We start from the raw sequence: 14,288 nt of genomic DNA, 5'->3' as shown, positions 1-14,288 counted from the left end.
TGTCATTAGTGGTTCAAATTCTACAAAGACATTGTGAGAAGTAAAATTATTCTCCATTCTCAGGTTTGTTTCATTGCTGCATGCTGAGATTTTCAGCATATGAGACATCTAGTGGAATGACAATACTGCAGTGGAAAACATTAGATTTTCAATGAACCAATCAAATTTATGGTCTAGTCGTGATTGCCTAGATGCCCACCTGTATGTCTGGATGGTCTTGTATTGTTCTTTCACAATTTAAATTAGTTCGAAGCATTTTTAGGAATTTTGGTGTGAAATTTTAGTTTCCTCAGAAAGTTGAAGTTGAAGTTCAGGATATTGGTGCTATATTTATTATAGACCCCAGAATACTTGTTGATTCTAGGGCAGTATAAAATACGTAAGAAATGCATTATTTTAGGAAAAATCACAAACTTTTGTAGCAGTGAACATTTTTCTTCTGTCTTGCGACACAGAGTCTCAGCTGTTTTCGTATTGCATATTCTAAATGTTATTTTCTGTTTTTCAATGTAGAAAACTGATGCACCGCCGTGGCCAATTGGAACCCTATATCCACTACATCCACTTACAGGCTTAGGAGAAGGGTCATTAATGGGTCCTTTTGGGCCAATAATACCACCTCCACCAATGATTACAAGTACAGCAAATAACTCAGGTAAGATGCATCCTTATCGAACAGGTTCTTTTGGACTGTAAACAGAACTCTGTCATTTACAACTTTGTCATTACATATATGCATGTGCTAATAACAGTACAAATACAGGATAGATGGAATATTTCCATATTTGCCCTATAAGTGCATCTGTACATGGTTCTATATAAAATATATCTTTAAGGTAGAGATGCAGTTTATTTGTGAATTTCAATCAAAAATAGTTTTTTTCGTTTTTTATATAGATTTTTATCTAAAGAACATTCTGTGAAAATTTGACCAATGAATTCTTATTGGAACACCGTTAAAATTGCTGTTTATTTTCTGGTTAAAAATAAAAAACACTCACACGTGGCAATGTTTATGTCCAATTGCCTAATTTGCATGAGTAACCAAATAACTGGACCTTTGATTGACAATATGCAAATCGAGATTGTACGGGTCATAGTTCATTCAATTCACGCGCATGTGCAATTATTCTCAAATCAGTTCTCGCTCGCTAGCAAACCAAACATTATATTTCCTCAGCGTTTTTTCCTAATTTTTATCATTACATTATGCGTGGTGTGAAAAGAAAGAGAGGTAGAAAGAAGATTCAAATGATTTCTATGTCGGAAGAGGCAAAAGCTACACTGAAGGCACCAGCCCACCGAACGAAAAACAAAATCGATGTGAGCGTCCAAAAATGACTTTCCCTGAAGGCATGAATCCGAGTTTCTGATTGACTGAGAGATTTTATTTTTAAATAATTGTTCTCAAAAAATAAACTGAGCATGTGAGGAATAATTTAACATTGTTTACAGTGATAACAGCTCATTGTCGAAACGAAGCTTACCCATTCACGCTAGTCACAATAAACATCATACTCTTGAATAGGCGTCAATGACTACGGTAAAACTTATACTCTATTTTAGGCATCAGGAATGATTGAAATGTTCGAAAATGACGCCAAAATACACCTTAAAAGTCCCATTTTATTTTTTTTCGAAATCCCATCCCGAATTTACGGCAGAATCTGGTCCCTCAAATAAGGGACACGTGAGCTTTGATTCTAACCGGATATATTGCACTGGGTCGGGGAGATACAAACTTTTGTGTATCTTTTGTCCAATGGGTACCTGTACTTCGATCATTCGCAAGTTTTGCTAGGTGGTGCGAGACAGCTTTGTTTGCAACCGGACGAACTCCGTTTAATTCAATGAAGCAAACAACTGACAATGCTAAAATAAATTGCAGAGGTACGCTAAAATTAATTGAAAACAACCAAATAATTTCAATGAAAAGGTAACTTGATACATTACGGTAACAACTCTTTTGATGCGCTGACCGCTTCTCCGCGTCTGATGTTTTGTTTTCCTTGTCATAATACTTACTGATTGATGATTTTGTTTTGATTTTTGAGTTTTTTAGCCTGCAACTCGGCCACGACCTTTGCTTTTTCCGTGAAAAATGGGGAGGTTTACGTCAATTTGACGGACATTCCATTTTTTTAAACTAACGAAGCACACTGTTTAGCACTCCTATTTTTTTCATTTGCCGATTTCTATTCAGAAAAATTTCGACCGCTCGAAAATGCACCTTAATTTTGCACTCTTAAAACATGTCAGATTTCCAACACTAATTATTTAAAACCGGTCGAAATTTTAAAACTTTTACGTTAGGAGCTGGAGCTCTCTTCTTGCAGGCGACCGTCGCCGGTAGTACAACAGCATGTTTTGTACGTACATCCGTGCGCTGATTGTCTGCGACTGTCTTAGAAAATCCCTGAATAAGGCGTTGCCAAAATCGGAAAAAATAAAAAAATGCCTCCTTAAAAACGAACAGAATTCAAATATTTCTTTTAACAAATATGTTGCAGTGGGGAAAATGGGATTGGAAACGATAAACAAAACTTCTGTGCCTCGCGTTTCGATTCTAGGATTACGCGATTATTCATTATTGTGCGTTCGCTTCCTGGAGTTGGTTCTCAATACTACATAAAAATCATCAAGGATAAATAATTTAATATCCCACTTTGTACTCTTCACGGTAAACCATAGGCTCTGAAATACTCGTAGATTTTTTATTGAAAATACACCGAAGAGAAGCCATGATGTTTTGATCGTGATAAAAGGTCACCTTCCTGGGACCGCCCCCTGTTTAATAATTCATGAGATGACGTCATATTTACTGGGCATTGCCACGTGTTTTTACCGACCCCATCAAAACACTGGTATGAATGACGTGTTTCTGATTTATATATTCAAGAGCAGTTGTTCTGTTCCAACGATTTTACATAAAATGTCTATGTCTATACGTTAACTTTCAATTTCAATAGTCTAGAAAGTATGACAAAGTATGACAAAGCAGTAATTCCCGGTTTAACGCACAAATATGCAAATTAGCCTTTTTCTCGTCTTCTATTTTTGGTGAATTCTTGGGTTTTAAATTAAAATAGCTGATAGACGCTTTGACCATTTGCCTCGAAATTTTCACACATTATTGACAAGGTGTTCCCCCTTCAAAATGCGTCCGGACAGTTTATTACGGCGAGTGGAACAAAAATAACAAGTCCGCAATTAACATGGATATATAAATTATGCAAAAATAGAAAAGAGTGAACTTTGAGGTCATGCTGTGCGACTTTGAAAGCCGTTAGAGAGATGAGTGGACGCATTTGAATTAGTAGTATACCAAGGTATCCAGTGATGTAATTTTACCCACAAACGGACTTGAAGTTTTTAAGCTAATTTTTTTTAAACCACTTTTGTCCAAAAAAGCATATTTTTGACCCAAAATCAAAAACGCATTCTGGATATTTAAAATAAAGACAAGTTTTACAAAGTTTGTATAATAAGCTTTCAGAAAATATATAACATGTTGGATATATAATACCATCTTCATTGTCTAATTACTCAATTAAAAAGCAAGCCAAATAAACTGCATCTCTACCTTAATAGACATTTCGACAGAACATGTACTTACTGCTGAAATAACAAATATGGTATAACTTTTTTAAATTCTATAGTTATAACTGCTTTTTATAATGATAATGAACTTGTTTACAACAAGGTATCCTCACATATGTTGCTTGAGAAATATTTGGTAATAAACAATTATATTTCATTATTTGTAACTCAATATCTATTTAGGGACCACACCAGCAATCTTGGCACCACCTCTTCCACCATTTCTACATGTTGCACACGATGGCAGCTGTGTTCCACCTCTGCCACCACCTGCTGATCGAGTCACAGTGCCAACTTTCAGTCAAGCATCAGCTGGGCTAACAGCGTTAACGGCAGCACCTCCACCACCACCACCTCCAGATGAACCTGATGACCTTTCTACATCAAGGTAAATGATACAATCTCATGAATTATCATACACTGTAGTAGACTTAATGGACGAGTTTCAAGTTATAGCGCCGTCAGTCTGTTTCTGTGCTTGATTGAGGGGTGGGGGAGATTTCTAACTTGCCCAATTTGTTCATTGGTTTTTCTGGTTCCCATCACCCTGATAATCAAATGTTGAAACAGAGAAATAACCCCCTCCTCCCATAAAGACGAAATTGGAATGTTTTGATACCAGAGCACACAAGTTTCTAAAGTAACAGCCATTGTTTTTTGTAAACCTTATTTTTGCAAAAATGTTTTTTCAACTTTCTCAGTGTGTGCCACAGGAGGCGGCTTGACTAGCTTGGTAAACGATCTTTATCAGTGGTCCTGTGTTCATACGTGTATAAAGACTAAACTAAGCTGTCATGTTTCTATAAAAGAAAGGTTGACACTGAGAACGTGCTTTTAAGGTGGTGTTATTGTTCACACTTGCTAAAACTCGTATTCAAAAATTGCCATTTTAAGACATCATAAACTAAATCGCCATGGCGCCGGCTTATCTTGTTTGTACGTTTTTCAACATCGACTTAACTGTAAAGCTTGTCTCCAAACTGGGTTTTTATTAATATATATTTGAATGCCAACCATTCAGTCAAAACCAAAGCAGTTAGCCAATTCGCTAGCGAGTTTGCAAATTGGCTGCCCCAATACTTCTGAGACTTGCTGTAATAGAGAATAACAAACACAAACTGGTCACATGACTGTGATTGCAGGGATAGTAGTTAAACTTCAATGATTGGCAGGTTTTCTTGCGCTATTTTAGAAGTTGACTTTGTAAATGAAATGGGACTTATGAACAGCTGTGCATATATTTCTTTGACATTTCTTTACTTTACAGGCTTTTAAAATTCTATTCAGAGACTTTTTTATTGTGGATTGTTTAGCTAATCTTACTTTGGATCTTAGTTCTGTTTAGTTTTCTTGGTCTCTGGAGGTAAATACAATCTTTATGTAAGAAGCCATTTGGCATTACTTTGGGTTGATTGTGTCTGCTCCTCTTTAACATTTTAGAATTTTGTAGTTAGATACCTGGGAAGTATCTGAACTACCCAGTACTATTATCTGAACTTTGTGGCAATACAGGGTCCATAATGTTGGGAAAATCCTTTAAAAGTCTTTGGAATTTTTGACGTCTGGAAAGTCTTTGAGTTGTCTTTAAATTACAGGAAAAATAAAAGTCTTTAAATTTCTTCATAGTTATTAATTAATTTAAGAAAGGCCTGTTTTCTTCTTGGAACTACCATATCTTCAGAACTTGATGAGCTTTGGTAATGTTGGCCTGAATTAAGAGTCAAAATGGGGGAAATGCAAGAAAGTTTGGGAAAAGGTCTGGAAAAGTCTTGGAAATCATTTGACTCTTGGTGCTATGGACCCTGTAACATACTGTTTATCATTTCATTATGTTTTACTGCTTTCGCCTGCAGCGCAGCTATCACACATATCATGTCACACACATGCCTGGCTACTTCAATAATTTCCTGTCTCGTTGAAATTCAAAATAAATATGATTTCCACAAATGTTTTCTCTACTCTTTATAAAGTAGACCCCCTACCTTCATAAACCTGCTCAAGTTATAATAAATAGACCTGCAAAAAGTAAAATATAACGTATGTAAAATGACTCCACTAGGATTTTTATAAAAAATGGACAATAAATTGGCAGGGTAGATGAACTTTATCTCTAGATGGATAAATGTTTCTAGTTTGAATCTGGATTGATTCCAACTTACTACATTGCCAGAATACCAAATACCACATCTTGTTACCTAATTAACATTTTATCTAATTATTTGCTTCTGGTCACTGATACTTTTATCGTAAATGTAGTTTTAATAGTGTGATGTACTCCTATTATAGACTTCTATCACTCTGCCATATATACATTTCGTTATCCATGTAGGGTTGGTTAATGTGTTTGGTAATTGTCACCTGTCTATTAATCTAAACTCTTTTTGCCAAATTAACCTTACTGGTATGGTGATACATCAGAGCAGGTGGAAAGAATGTGACTGAAATAACAGCCATGCATGCTGGGAAAGCATTCTGTTTATTTCTATTTTAATTCTCAAATCTACAAATTCATCATGCTTTTTTTGTGTACTGTAAATTTAACATCTTGAAATATGTTTGTTTGTTTATATTCAATTGTCATCTCTCCTATTCAAATACACCAAGCTGATTGGAGGAGAATAAATCACAATACAGTATACACCTTGAGCAAGATGATTGTGCAGCAGGGATTAGCAGCAGAGTTTATTATGTTGAAAATAAAATAACATCTTCTTGAACAGTGGCTGTACCTCTGTGAATAATTGTCACATTGTGGAAACAACTCTTTAGTTAGCCTCAGTTGCAGTTAAGAATTCTTTAGTATCTTTTATACAATATTGTATTTTATTAGTCCCTGTTCGGACGAAGTCTGAAAACGAGGACTTATAATTCGGTTTTCATTCAAATTTGGTACATAGAATATACATGTTAGGATACATGTCCTCCGACCGTCCGTCATCCCTGAGTCTGTCCGTCCGTCAGTCCGTCCATGTGTCAGTCTGTCCATATGTCAGTCTGTCCAGAGTCATATTTTAAAATCCTTTGGACTGATTCAGTTCATTCTTTGCATGTGCTTCGTACTTTATGTGGGACATATGCACATGCAGTGGTTTAGCAATTCGATTCAAAATGATCGACTAGCAGCCATCTTGTTTTTTATATGTGGTATCTTGGACGTGCTTTGTCAGTTTTCATTCAAATTTGTCACATCCCTTATACATGTTAGGATACATGTCCATGACAATTTGTTTCAAAATCTGGTCAAGGATGGCCGATTGACAGCCAATCTGACGTTTTGGCCTTATTACTACATTTCCACAATTTATGTACCATTTTCATTCGTATTTGGTACATACATCATGCATATCAGTGTGTTTCATAATCAGATCAAAGATGGCCGAATAACGGCTGTTTTTGTTTTTGGCCATATTACTACTACATGGAACATGTGTTTTGATGTAAATAAACAATCTGTTGTATACGCCACTTGGGACTCAAGTTTCAAGGACACGCTCGCGACAACCCACTCCGCTTTAATATGACGAGCACAAAGAGAACTTTCGAAAATTTAACGGGGACTGTGTCATTTTCAATGACTTTGTTCAAAATTAAATTCTGATTTATTTTGACCACAGATACACCTGTCATTTCATAAATGCAAATACAGCTCTACACCACTTATTCAACACTCAGTTAAGTATTTTTATGTCACAGAGACGTTGGTGAAAATTTATCCTCCTTTTTTTTTCTGTCTTTATTGCAGCTCATCATCCATTCCAGCCATTGTTCCTCCTCCCCCTGATGTACAACCAATTATAGACAAAATGGCAAAGTACGTAGCTAAGAACGGAGCTGACTTTGAAGCAACTGTTCGTGCTAAGGCTGATTCAAGATTTGAATTTTTACTTCCATGGCATAGTTACCATGCTTATTATGAGTACAAAAAAAAACTTTTTATTGGAGATACTGAATCGGAAATACAGGGACAAATAGACTTTGAAAATAAGACAAAAAAAAGTAAGTGACATATCATATCTTTGTATTCTACAAAAGCTAAAAAGATTGTTACTATAGGATATATTCCTTATTGTGGATAACTATTCAGTACCTGCTCCATCATCTGGGGAGTGCGTAACAAAATTAAAATTTTTTCCTGTCTGTAGTTGTTTCTGATTTTGAAATTTGAACCATATTTTCTACTTTTGGATTTCAACATATACTTAAATCTCAAACTTTTTGAACACAGGAAATATGACGAAAAGACTGAAAGTACATTTGCTGCGAGAACCCTTCTGTATGAAATGTTGAAAGCAATTGGTCATCAAACCTGGCAAACAAATTTACCTGACTAGCTTAAGGTCGCACCATACCAAAACATGTTTCTATGGAAATAATGACTTTGTTGTTCCCTGATAACGTCAAGCCTCTGGCAGCCATTTTGAATTGTATTTTAGTTGAAATGCATTCAATTGATATTATTATCAGTTTCCTCGGACAAAGTCACAAACCAGAGACTATTAATTTGGGTGTCTGTCCATCAGGAGTCATTTCTCAGTCATGCTTTGACCGATCACATTCAAACTTAACACTCAAGACCATGTATGACTTTACATATGCACGTAAATTTTCATTATCATGGGATGAAGTATGGCTGAATGGCGGCCATTTTGGTCCTCAAAATTGTTACATAAAACATGTCCGGGGTCGCTCCTTATAGATGAAGAAAGCAATTTCATTCATACTTTGTATTATGATCATGCATATTGAGTTACTGATGCACATATTTTTCTTGAGATTTGAACATAAATGACCAACTGATGATGATATTTTTTTTTTTATATTTATGTCCATACTGATTGTACAGTAATATATTGCCTGATTCACTCAAAAGTTTGCATTCAATTACTATATTATTAAATTATACTTTACATTGCGTTATTTTGAGATTCAATCAAATTTGTAGAATTGACAGCCATTTTGTCTGAAAATTGTAAAACTGTAGTCTATAAATTTTTTTCCAGAGTAATTTCTTGCAGAGGAACAGGGCTTTGTATCATACGTGTTGATGATGCATTGCTGCCACTCATCTGTCTATTGGCCAATAGAGTGGTTATTACCAGTAACAATGCTTCCCAATGAAATCATATATTACCAACATTTAGAAAATCTAGCACTACAATTAAATCAGAGCTATATGTGTTTTACTGTGGAATACTTTATTTTCGCTGGAAATAATTTTCGCTGAGAAGGCTTTTGGGGCATTTTGTATGGAATTTATTTTCACTGATTTTTGATGAGTTCAATGTGAAATATAGGAAAATAAGTATATTCACTGGATTTTATTTTCACGGAATCATCCCTTCAGCGAAAATAACGAAAATACATTCCAAGCGAAAATAAAGTATTCTACAGTATATAGAGCCAATGAGTCGTGTTCCTATAATTTTACATTAGACACAGCATGTGAGACATTACCCTCATGGTTTTTTTTTACACCAATCAAATTGTCTCACAGAAATATGAAGATATACAAGTGACATTTTCATATTAAACATGTGAGGACACTGTCTCCTCCATATTACTATAAGAACAAAATATTTCATGTCTCAGTCTCATGTACCACATGGATGTATAATTGACTAGTTCTTGTATTTAGTTTCTTTGTAATTATCAAATATCTACCACAGGACCAATGTGTCTTACTTGTATCATAAATCAGGCCTGTGTCTGAATTTTAAATTTTAAAATAACATAATACTGTAATAGACATTTTGGGTGTTTTGTTTGTTTGTTTTATTTTTACTGATTTGTGATGCGTTAAATGTAAAATATAGGAAAAGAGATATATTCACTGGATTTTATTCTCACTGAAACATTCCTTCAGCGAAAATAGCGAAAATTAATTCGAAGTGAAAATAAAGTATTCTACAGTACACAATTCAGGCATAATAATTGGAACATTACAGGGTTGAACCTGAGAGGGCTCCAATTTTCAAGACCAAAATTTATATGGCCTTAGCATGTAGAGAACATTGAAGAGCACCTAGGTAAACTCATTGGACATCAAGGTAATGAAGCCTCTTTGAAGTTCAAGCTCTAGTGTGCTTGGCCAGTTGTACTGTACTGCTAGAACATGTTGACCTTCACCATGATAAATTTGTAAACAGTATCACTCTCTGACCCCTAACAGTTTATTTTCCATTATATAAATAAATATCAACACTATCAGTAGATAAGCTGATAGTTTGTAGTACAGACTAAAGGTCAGGATGACCCAGTAGAAGTCAGTCTAATCTATCTAACCTAGTCTAGCAAGACTAAAAAAAACCTACCAACATCTGTGTAGAAAACTAATTTTTGTTTTTTCCCATTATCTTTTTATTTTGTGAGTTACTGTGGAATACTTTATTTTTGCTGGAATTAATTTTCGCTGAAAAGGCTTTTTGGGCGTTTTGTATGGAATTTATTTTCACTGATTTTTGATGAGTTTAATGTTAAATATAGGAAAAAAAGTATATTCGCTGGATTTTATTTTCACGGAATCATCCCTTCAGCGAAAATAAATTCCAAGTGAAAATATAGTATTCTACAGTAGTAAAATTATGTCACATTTCGCAATGTCTAAATTTTGTTTTTCGAAAATTTAGATCAAATCCTGTAGCAAATGGAAAATTACAGCATGATTGTGATAGGAAAAGTGCATTATGGGAGAGATTCTAATTCACTATATTAAAGTGAAAATATTATGAATAACTTTTTAGGGATTCATTTTTTACCAAAATCCAATCCAAAAACAAAGATGAAAAAAAAAATTTTCCACTTGAGTTTTCCAGACTTGATTGTGTTTTTATTTCTTAATGATGGGAACCATATCATCATGAACAAAAATATAATTCATTTCAATTCAGTTTAATATTTACACTGTGACTAGAGACAGAATTTCCTGCCACTAAGATGCACTTTATTCATTATAAAGCTGGAGCTGGACTTTCCCGCCACTAGGAGCCAGCTTTTAAAGAGCTTCACTTTTTCCAGCTACACACCAATTACCAATTACAGTCAGTTTTCAGTGAATCACCCGATGAATGTCAACATGACCTACTGACACATTGGGCTGGCTGTGATTGATATTTATTGTCAATTTAACCTAGAAAGCGGTCAGCTTGTACCACATGGTCAAGTTTTCTCAGCTTGTATCACAAGGTCAAGTGTTCAGATCATAAATCTTGTCAGGATTACCAGGATGATGTGATTGTACCTCAATAATCTGATCTCTTGGGGCTGAACTAAACTATTTTTTTTCTTAATAATTGTTTATGAAGACATTTGATAAGATAAAAAACAACTAAACGAAATCTAAAATAGTGACAGACTTATTTCTAACTGTCACCCAGGGCAGGGCAGGGCTGCTATTCACAACAGTTCCTGAAAAAAATGCAAAGCAATGCAGTTGAGGTTGAAATTATTATCATCTGTATACTTTGTGCACATATAATTCGTTTCATTTGATTTACCCTGTTCTATGATTACTCGTAGATTCCATAATACAATTTACCGAGATGGATTACACGAGTTATATTTTCAGTAGGAAATCTCCTAAACAGATCAAATGCTATTATCTGCACAACTATGATAGAAATTATTATTATTGATGTTGTTGATGTTGTACATCCAGTTTTCAAAAAAACCTTATACAGTATGACTGTCTATACATATACCTCAGGATGATCCCACACATGACCAGGTCATCTAAATGTCGGTGATAACCAGGCCAAGGTACATTATAATTAGATTCAACCACATGTCGCAAATCAACTTAGCACTAATACCAGCATTGTATGTCTGGATGGAAAAATGCTTATAGACATAACTAGGACAAAATACAAAATCGAAAAATTGATAGACTAAAATAGGAATATAACTATCTCTCAAATTATAGATTTCTGTATTGTTTTGAATTATACTGTATATATAGCAGTAGAATGTTTATGTCGTCATAGATCATACTGGTTATTTTTCAGTATGGTAATAATAATAATAATAACTTTATTGTATCCTTAGAAGTACATATTTTCTATTGGTTTACAGAAATAAATATATAAGTGATTAAAATAATAGCAAAGTGAAAAACATAAAAAATAGAGGAAAAAAAAAAAGAGAGTTAAGGCATTATATTCAAAGAAAGCTCATTTCTTAAAATGAATGATTTATGCAGAAATTCCCCTAAAAGTTTAATTATATTTCTGTCATTACTTTTCATTAAATATGTGAATTTTTGCAAGTTGGTAATTATTTTTTTTGGGAATAAAATACTGAAAATAAAATCATTGCATTTCTTTTTGGTATGAGTGTACTTCGTACTACAGATGCCACTATGTCATCCATCTAAAACCCACAAATCATGGAGTCTTCTCCCTCAGTCATGCCACTTGTTTGTTTCAGAGTATTGCCCTTTCAGCTGTTACTATCAATGACAGTTTTGGTGCTAACAAACGACCTCCACATTGAAATGACACTTGAACTTTGACCACACAGATGATGGAAATTTCCTCTTTGATTATTTAGCTGAGATCTGTTACTGTGTGCGTGTACTGGAATGATATTATTGATGAACAATGTTAACATTCCGGATAGATTTCAACATAAAATTCCAAGTAAAATTTTTGAACTTTCCATCATTTGGCTTTTTTGCTAAATAAATACGAAATTCAAAATTTTTTTCTTTATCACAAATGTGTGATATATTCAATAGATTTCCAAGTCTAGAAATGTTCAGTATGGGGGAAAAAACAATAAATCTGCCATATAGTTTAAAAAAAACACAAATTTTTGTTTTCAGTATAAATGTATAACCTCTATTGTTATTGTTTATGATTATTGATGTGAAAACTAAATATATTTGAGAAATGATAATTAAAACTGGTTAGACTAGTATAGACATGTCTACATGTGCCTGTACTTTTATCATGTATATCATATACTACAAAGGTGTTTAGCGGAGGCTGTCAATCACTTGGATTGCACTATTGACTTATGGGACACCACTTATCATGTTTTTTCACAATAGACAAAAACGATCGTGTTTCTGGCAAATTGTGCATTTGAATTTTCCGCATCGATTTTGGGGGAAATAATTGTCCAAAAATGTTATCTTTTGGGCCCTAATACTGGTAATATGTCTTATGTTTCTCATTGTAATTATAATTCACTAAAGTAGATTGTTGTGCGGTTATCCAGATATGCCTTTATACTTCAGATCGAGTTTGAATATCTTTTAGTCTTTAGACTTATTTTTTATTCAATTGCAAGAATTGTTTTCACCTGTTTGTTTTGTTTTGTTGTTTGTTGAATTCACACTCCAAAAGAAAGAAAAGCTTTGATTATCACCCATTCATTTAATGGGAATACTATAAAATACATTTTAATTTTGTTTCATGAGACAATTTTTTTTTTAGTCCCTGTTCGAACGCAGTCTGGAAACGAGGACTTATGTTTTGACCTCTGTGCATTCGTGCTTCCGTGCGTGCGTGCGTGCGTGCGTGCATCCGAACCTGTATCTTAGTATATACGTTGGACATTATAGAACCTTGATGCACATAATTTTGTTTTCAGATGAGATTCAAAATGGCCGACTGGCGGCCATTTTGTTTTAATAAATATGGTTCTAGTGGCATATCTCTGACTTGCTGTGACTGATTATGTTTAAATTTTAAATATTCATTATACATCATGTCATAGATATACAGATATATTGGTTTGACGATCCTATTAAAAATGGCCGAATGGTGGCCATTTTTGTGCTAAAAAATCATCAAAATCAAGCATTTCTCGGCTATTTACAGATGGATTTTGTTCAAACTTGGTATATATGTTGGACATTATAGGACCTTGTTGCACATCATTTTGTTTTTCAGATGAGATTCAAAATGGCTGACTGGCGGCCGTTTTGTTTTAATGATTGTGCTTCTAGTGCCATATCTCTGACTTGCTTCGACTGATTATGTTCAAATTTTAAATATTCATTATACATGTATTCAAAATGGCTGCTTTTGTTTTAATTAATGCTGTTCCAGAGCAATATCTCTCAATACTCGTTTGACGATCAGATACAAATGTCAATCATTTAAATGTAAAACAATCATCATAATCATATTCCTGACATGTTTATATTCCAGCTATATTACTATAAACAAAACTATATATCTTAAATTCGATAACTAACAGGGACTGTGCCATGCATGGCTTGTATTTTTACAGTTTACAGATGCCACATTTATCTGATTAATTTGAAATATGCTATGTTGTATTTCTAGAAAGAACTCCTTCAGATAGCAAACATTTTTTGATAAAGCCAATGTATAGCCAGTGTTTATAATGAAAAAAATAAAATAATGTTGATCAGTTACATGGTTTTTCTCCTGCAATATTTCCATAAATTTTCATAAAAAATTTCTACAAATTGGAGCATTTGTCTGTCATGAATGCTTGCCTTTTTGCATGTAACATGTATGACTAAAGCATTTTCTGTGAATAATATGCATATCAGTGGGTACATGTTAAAAGCATATTCAGCCTTCAAACTTATAAATTATTGAATCTTGAACGCATTCTACTATTGAACGCCGTAAATAATTATTTAAGCAGTATATAAGTTTATTTGACATTCAATATCCAAAGTCAAATATAAAGGGACTTTCAATATGCAAATG

The 14,288-nt window shown here is 33.9% G+C and overlaps 1 protein-coding gene across 1 annotated transcript in view; it reads left to right on the top strand.

Annotated features, from left to right (window-relative positions):
• LOC100378506 (splicing factor, suppressor of white-apricot homolog) overlaps window positions 1-14,288 on the top strand; it is a 79,842-nt gene that overhangs the window by 40,963 nt on the left and 24,591 nt on the right. The window contains exons 7-9 of the mRNA XM_085491321.1: window positions 514-655; window positions 3,784-3,988; window positions 7,343-7,596. Of these exons, the coding sequence (XP_085347447.1) occupies window positions 514-655; window positions 3,784-3,988; window positions 7,343-7,596 (601 nt within the window). The remainder of the gene's footprint in view (window positions 1-513; window positions 656-3,783; window positions 3,989-7,342; window positions 7,597-14,288) is intronic.

Source organism: Saccoglossus kowalevskii, chromosome 16 (genome assembly GCF_978046115.1).
Source record: "Saccoglossus kowalevskii chromosome 16, keSacKowa6.1, whole genome shotgun sequence".
NCBI classification, from domain to species: domain Eukaryota; kingdom Metazoa; phylum Hemichordata; class Enteropneusta; family Harrimaniidae; genus Saccoglossus; species Saccoglossus kowalevskii.
The sequence above is the reverse complement of the archived record's forward strand: the minus strand, read 5'-3'. Positions and strand labels throughout refer to the sequence as shown.